This window comes from Cicer arietinum, chromosome 6 (genome assembly GCF_000331145.2).
Source record: "Cicer arietinum cultivar CDC Frontier isolate Library 1 chromosome 6, Cicar.CDCFrontier_v2.0, whole genome shotgun sequence".
NCBI lineage: Eukaryota > Viridiplantae > Streptophyta > Magnoliopsida > Fabales > Fabaceae > Cicer > Cicer arietinum.
Genome location: NC_021165.2, coordinates 70,517,467 through 70,525,778, shown reverse-complemented (window position 1 = coordinate 70,525,778; position 8,312 = coordinate 70,517,467). Strand labels below are relative to the sequence as shown.

At 26.1% G+C, this 8,312-nt stretch overlaps 1 protein-coding gene across 3 annotated transcripts in view; it reads right to left on the bottom strand.

Annotated features, from left to right (window-relative positions):
• Window positions 1–5,943: 5,943 nt before the first annotated feature.
• LOC101514948 (beta-amyrin synthase-like) overlaps window positions 5,944–8,312 on the bottom strand; it is a 13,716-nt gene continuing 11,347 nt past the window's right edge. For all 3 annotated transcript variants that reach the window (XM_027335407.2, XM_073370507.1, XM_004507505.4), the window contains one exon: window positions 5,944–6,333. In XM_027335407.2, coding sequence (XP_027191208.1) covers window positions 6,312–6,333 — 22 coding nt within the window. In that variant the 3' untranslated portion in view covers window positions 5,944–6,311. The remainder of the gene's footprint in view (window positions 6,334–8,312) is intronic.

The following is an 8,312-nucleotide window of genomic DNA, read 5'->3' as shown; positions in this document are numbered from 1 at the left end:
CTAAAATCATTATAAGTTACAGTTCCATTTCTTAGTGTATTATTAGAATCAATGATTATTGAGTTATAATATATAGAATCTATTTCTCAAACAAGAGTTGAGCAATATCCAGATTCTAACATTCTCAAAATCAATACTTTGTAACTCAAGGCTATATTGTTATCATAACTCGAGTAGTAGAAATTCTTTTATGATTTAAAAGATAATTTATAAAATCTTTTCTGAAATAGTGTAAGGTAACATGTGGAAATCTTTTCTAGTTAGAAAGGTAAAACCTTGTAATAGATCAAGACTGATATAACAATGTGATAACCAAGAACGTTCTTGCTTTGAAGCACTTAGTGGAAAATCTCACATTTGTGAGGACTTGATGTAACCTGTGTTAGGTGAACCAGGATATATGCTTATGTGATCTCTCTATCCTTATTTCTATTTATAATTTGTCTTACATTCAGTTTTTATATTGATAAATTGGTATTGTTGTTTTTCTACTAACCACGAACGTTCTTCGTTTATAACCAATATCAGTCTTGAGTTAAAACCTTCAGGTTTTTTAATAGGATTTTTTTTTAAAAGGAGCAATTATAATTCAAATCCCCCTTCCTTATAATTAACTTTGTTACTTCATCATGTGCTTTGTAATTCAAGGTTTTTGAATTAGTGGATTAAAGCCTTTTGAATGAGTGGATTGGATGTAGCCAAGTTAGTGGTGAATCAGAATAAATCTGCGTATCGAATTATGTATGCTTTCGTTGCTTGTTGCCTCTAAATTCGATTGCTTCTACTCCAATTAAGTCACCAAAACCAAACTAATTTTTTAATTATTTAAAAATTATCAAAAAGTTATCAATTTTCGCAAATACAATTCAACACCCCTTCTCGTGTTTGCACCTTCACCTACACGGCTATTCTACATTCTTATCGATGACATAAAAGAGATAGAGGAGTGGCTGAAAAGAGAAAAAAAATAATTAGGGCATGCTTAAATGAGTTTTAGTTTTTAGTTTTTAAAAGTTCTTTATAAAATTATTTTAAAAAATTGTTTTCATGAAGAGGATAAACAAAAATTTGATTTTTTTTTATTTGATATTTGAAAATTATTTTAAAGATGTGAAAATTAAAAAACTTGTTTATTTTAAAAAATCATTTTTAAGAGTGAAATTAAAAAAACTTATTTGATAACCTATTTTTTAATCTATGTTATTATATCAAAATATACAAAGGAAAAAATGATATATTTTAAGTTTATCATTACTTTTTGACTGTTTAACATAAAATTAATGATCAAATAAAAAACTAATCTTCAAGTAATTATAGAATAAACGAATAAAAAAGAATGATTATAAATTAATAGAATAAAACACAACATTTTATTTAAAAAAGTGTACATGTTATTAATAAAATTAATTATATGTATTTTATTAAACACAACTCGGTTGATACTTACAAAAATATTTGATATGTTAGGACACAACTGTACACATGGAATATCTATTCAAATACTTCTCATAATTCAAGGCTTGATAGACAGAAGACATACGTAAAGTGATAGAAACTATTTTCGACTAGTCCAAAGATTAACAGAGATTGTTATGTATACCCAACACAATATGCTTATTTATAGAGCATTTTCCATAAGTTCGGTGGATATAATATTTTGGCTAGTAAACCTTTGAATACAATTTCAAAAAAACATATTGCACTATAACAAGGACAGTCTATTAGTTGTGTTTAACTATCAATTATTAATACAATCTCACATTTTACTATGATTTACTCTTTAACTGAAGAAGTGCATGATATCATCTGAGAATTGTCTTCTTAATTGAAAATATACGGAATTAATTATGAAGATCTATATTGATATATCATAAAGACTTTTTTGGATTAAAAGTATATTAAAGATATCCAACGGTAACATTCTCAACGGATACTTCGTTTTAGTATTTAAGTAGAAACTAATCTACCAATCGTGCAAGAAGAGGGAAAAATAAAAAGGCAATGTGTTAAGAAGAATTGTGTAAGAAAGTCTAGAACACATCAAAAGAATGAATAAAATATTCTCTCAATAAAAAGTTACTAAAATTGATATAAATCAGTTTAAGTGTTTTCATATACTTGAACTGATATAGGATTTGATATGTAACACCCATAAGTTAGAATTCTAGAAATAAACGTTGTGTCAATTCATACACAAACTTGAATTTGTGTAAACCAGTCTGATAGTGGCAACATTTCCTTCATCCATAATAGGTACCTAAATTGGTATAATAATACTTATGAACTTCAACGGCAGTCTGTCAAATAGTTGAAGAAAGGTTCAAATAATGAAAGTCTAGAGAAGAATACTCAAAACTTACAAGAGACAGAGTAAACAATATATACTTGTATGCTATTGTTGAAATAACGGATTAAGTCATCAACTGTACTGAGGCAAAATCTTTCTGTACTAGAATTGTAAGATGTAGCAATAGTATGTTGCGAACTAATATACAAATCTTTATTTTCTCTCTCTATTACTCTAATCTTAGTTCTTTATGATTAATCTCTATTCTTTCTAAACGTGACCTCTTTTCCCTTCCTTCCCTGGTGGTCAATGTTAGCCGAACCTTTGATTTTCTCTTCCTTCTCTCTCTACGATACTTTGAAAACACCTATTTGTGAAGTGTATAAAAAGAAAGTTCATCAAATATGGAGAGCCAATCTTTCTCGTGAAATTGTTTTGGATTCAACAACCTGCTTCCAATATGATAATTGTGCCCTAATTGTTCTATGAATAATTGTCTGGTGACTACGTGCTGGCCTAGTGATTGAGTGACTGGTGACTGAGTGCTGGCCAGCCAGCCAGCCTGGTGACTAGGTGATTGGTGGCGAGTTTGAATTCAATTTGTTTTCCATGGTTAATGCAATGAATTTTATGTGAAATATAAGTACATCATGTGAAATATAAGCACATCAATGACGCATATAAGATGCTTGAGAGAATGCCACAAAAGGATTGTGAATCTAGGGCCTAATTTTACTTGAGAACCAAAGAAAACATGTTTTTACTTGTTATCTATCTCTCTTAAGTTTTTTCTTAATAGGTTTTATTTTTTATTACCATTATTATTTTTTAGATTTTGGTTTTTTTTTTACTTAGATGAATTGGCTAAAGTTTGTGTCTTTTAATGTTGGTATATTTTTAAAAGAAGGGGACTTTAGAAGTTCTATAATGGAAAGTCAAAGACTTTCGCTTCATTAGCAAATGTGACGAGTTTTGAGGATCTTCAACAGAATCCTATAACAAAATATTGAAATTATGCAATAGCTATAAAGTAGGGTCATCTAAATAACGCAACTACTATTCCTAATCAAACTGTTTTTATTGTTTGAATAAGATTATTTTGTATTTTTTGTTTAACTAGTATATGGACCTGTGCCAAACACAAAATTTCAATTCATTTTTTTTTTTATAAAATGTTTTGATAAACTTTTTTAACAAAACAAATATCAATTTACATGATGTATGTCATTTGGTTAGATTAATTCATAAAATAAGAAAATATGCACATGTAATATGTTACATTCACATATTAAACTCAAACATACATCTCGACAACAATAACCTAACAACACAACTCAACTCATAAAATACCTTCACATATATTATATGTTACCTTCACATATATTATGTTAAGATAACACGTATATTATGTTATTTTTATATATTAGACTCAAACATAAGTCTCGACAACAATAGTATAGAACTCAAACTACACAAACCGCAGTTATCTTGTAAGCTTACCTAATTTGTTTTTTACAATTACAATTAATAATTATTACTTTTTCAAATTTTTTTAATACAAATATTTTTTTTCTTATAAATTTTAATTAATTTCATATATTTAATCAAATTCATACGTAAATTTACTTATAATTTTATAATTTGGGTATTCTAAATATAAAATTATAAATGTAAAATTTGGGATGAATTTGCCATGTCACAAACTCCGCAATCATGTCAAGACTGTAAAACCCCAACTTTTAACTTTATTTAACGAAAAAAATTAACTTGTAAATTATATTTTTTTCACAAAATATTTTTAAAATTAACTTTACCTTCCTTTTTTTCACAAAATAATTAATTGATTTTTAAAAATATTTTTTAAAATAACTTCTAATAATATTTTTATTTTAAAATGAAATTTATTCTCATTCACAATGAGAAAAGTGAATTTTATATTTTATTTCTCATACACAACAAGTGAATTTTATATCTTGGTGAAGAATATAATACCTAACATGAGAAAGCAACAATTGATGAGATGAATATATGATTTAAACAACAAGGGATTTTGATGGAATGACCGAACTCATGAGATGATAATTGTTTATTAATAACTATTAAGTATGTGTGGATTAAGAGGGGAAACTATTTTAGTTTACTGTTTGAATGAATGATGTCTTCCGATAACTAATAAATATATTAGATTGTAGTTGATATATATATATATATAGTGTCATCTGATATTTCCATCTTACTTCAACTATATATGGGATCATCCTAGTAGTACATGCTTGAGTTTTAGTTTTTAGTTTTTAAAAATTCTTTTATAAAATTATTTAAAAAATTATTTTCAAGATAAACAAAAATTTGATTTTTTAATCTAATATTTGAAAATTGTTTTAAAGATGTGGAAATTAAAAATTTTGTTTAGTAATCTAATTTAAAAAAAAATCATTTTTAAGAGTGAAATTAAAAAAAACTTATTTGGTAACCTATTTTTTAATCTATTTTATTATATCAAAATATACAAAGGAAAAGATGATATATTTTAAATTTATCATTACTTTAACATAAAATCAATGATCAAATACACAAATCATTTTCAAGTAATTATAGGATAAACAAATAAAAAATAATGGTTATAAATTAATAGATCAAAACACAACATTTTATTAAAAAAAAAATGTACATGTTATGAATAAAATTAAGGCTAAATTACATTTGTGTCCTTTAACTTAATTTCAGGTAACGTTTTAGTCCTTTATCTTTTTTTTTTCTCCCGATTTAGTCCTTTATTCCTAAAAATATCAAATAAAGTATGAAAATATGAGTTTATTTGAAGATTTCCATTACGAAATTGATGAAATTTGTATTATATTGAAGAATATAATTAAATTTATGAGTTTTGATTGAAATTTATTTTGAATTTTTGTATAAAAAAGGATATCATTGTTGAAATTTTAAAACATAAAATATCAAATTGTCACTTAAAATTAAAATAAAGGACCAATTCGGGAAAAAAAAAAAGATAAATGACTAAAACGTTACCTGAAATTAAGTTAAAGGACCATGTAATCTAGCCTAAAATTAATTATATGTATTTCACTAAACACAACTCAGTTGATACTTGCAAAAATATTTGATATGTTAGGACACAACTGCTCAAGATCTATTCAAATACTTCTCATAATTCAAGGCTTAATAGACAAAAGACATACGTGAAATCATAGAAACTACTTTCGACAAGATTAACAAAGATTGTTATGCTCAAGATCTATTCAAATACTTCTCATAATTCAAGGCTTAATAAACAAAAGACATACGTGAAATCATAGAAACTACTTTCGACAAGATTAACAAAGATTGTTATGTATACCTAACACAATATGCTTATTTATAGAGCATTTTCCATAAGTTCAGTGATATTCATTTAGGCTAATAAATATTTGAAATACAATTTGAAAAAAACATATTGCACTCTAACAAGGACATTCTATTAGTTGTGTAAAACTATCAATTATTAATACAATCCCACACTTTACTAGTTAAAAATTTGAAAATAGAAAAATTAACAGGAGCAAATAAAGATATAAGGTTCAAAATGTTTATGTAAATATTCTTTAAATGTTGCTATATATTTCCTATATCAACCATCAAATATCAAACATCAAACGTGGAAGAACACATCAATACATTTTTTTTATGATTATGATTTAAATTCACTATTCTAAAAATTACAACAACCTCACACACTGTGTACCAACGAGTTGCACGAAACTCCATAGGTACACATATATGAACACATAAGGTAACATGAAAGAAAAATTAATCAAAATATGTGGGAAATAGCCTAGAGTATTGTCCAATTTGATTAGTTTTATTTGCTTGATTGTTTCTTTATTGATATGGCTTTGTCATTTTCATGCTAACAACTTTTAAAGTTAAGCAGCATTGGAAGGCAATGGAACACATTTGCGATACTCAGCTAGAGCCCACAATGGGTAAATATCTCTATACATTGGATAATGCAAAAAACAATTTTTCATAAAAACCCCTGTAATTTCCTGCATTAAATAAGATAAAAAAAATTTAATAATAAGTCTTTTATTTTGTTTTCATAGATTTAAAATAATTGAAATATTTAAATTTTTATTTTGTGTTTCAATTTTACGGTAGGTGCAAATTTGACTAATATAATACATTAGTAAAACAGATACAAAAACGATCAAAATTACTTTTTATATGTAGAATGTAAAATAAACATTTAATTTAAGATAAAAGATAAAGAAAGTTTGTAAAAGATTGATCACTGTAATATATACGTTGCAAAAGTGATTTAAGAGGCAAAAGCTAGAGATGACTCCATTTATTTAAGAAATTATGAGGTTTAAGAGTGTACTAGACAAGTGAAGGAGAAATATTGTTTAATAAATTATAACTTACCTATAATATACACATTTTAGAAAATTATACCTCATAACTCTTTCATTATATTCGTACCTCCCATTCCATCCAAATTATTTATTTTATTTTATTTTATTTTAAAAAGCAAAGACATAAAAAATGGCATATCCTGTCATATTCAATTTCTGTTTCGAAAAACTAAATGTTTTATGGTTTTTATAAGACAAATATGTTTTAAAAAACTTAATTTAAGTTTACTGGAATAAAAATTAATTTTGAAAAATCAAAAGGTTTAATTTTTCAGAAAAAAATCAATTTTAAGTTTACCTAAAAATAAATGTATTTTAAAAATTTTAAATTTTTTTTTCTCGAAACAAATGTATTCATAAATGTTTGTCGGTACAATTGATTTTTTCCACAAATTTTTCCATTCATAAGTTTGTTGGATATCTTCCATTTTTTTAATAAAAGGGATCAAATGGGTTTTTATTAACATACGGAGGTAAGAGTATAATTTTATGGATATCAAATAAAATTTTCTAATGTTTATTATCAAGCTTCGACACACAATTCAATTCTCTTAAAATATAACTCAGCTCTTATAAAAGACTTATATGAGATAGAAAATGCAAGCCTGCAATTCAACTTCTTTGATATTAAAATTATGTATTTCATAAAAAAAAAATTATTGATTAACCAAAAGTGTGTTCTCACGTAGTTAAAATAGAAAATTAATCACCACACAAATATCGAAACTCTAAAGGATCCCTTGACTACAAAGTTTTATATTTGATTATATAAATACTAATGACACGTGCCTTGTTTTTCAAGACCACATTCATTACTAAATAAGTATAATCAATTTCGTTATCATAAGATATGCTTAAATACAAGATATATTACTATTTTGACTTAATTGCACTTTTGGTCCCCCTATTATAGGTGAAAATTGAAAGTAGTCCCCCCATTTTGTTTCTCCCCAGTTTTAGTCCCCCAAACAGAATTTGAGTCCAAATCATCATGAGTTGGCATTTTTTTAATGACGTGTCAAAAAAAAGCTGACGTGGCAGACGCATACGTGAAATAAAATTATTATTATATTATTTCTAATTAAAAAATATAATTTATATTTTTAAAATCATTATTATAATTGTTAAAAATTATTATTAAAAATAGATTCAAAAGCTCCCAAATCGATTCCGATTTCAATTAAAAATTATCAACAAACAGCCCCAATTCAAAAGCTCCCAAATCGATTTCGATTTCGATTTCTTCATCTTAAACAGATTCCGATTCCGATTTCGATTTCGATTTCGTCTTCATTGTTGGTCACCGTCTTCGTGTTCCGATTTCATCAAAATAAAACCAGAATAAAACCAGCAGAACCAGCACAGAACCATCAGAATAAAACCAGAAACACATCAAAATAAAACCAGAATAAAACCAGCAGAACCAGCACAGAACCATCAGAATAAAACCAGAAACACATCAAAATAAAACCAGAATAAAACCAGCAGAACCAGCACAGAACCATCAGAATAAAACCAGAAACACATCAAAATAAAACCAGAATAAAACCAGCAGAACCAGCACAGAACCAGCAGAATAAAACCAGCAGCACATCAAAATAAAACCAGAA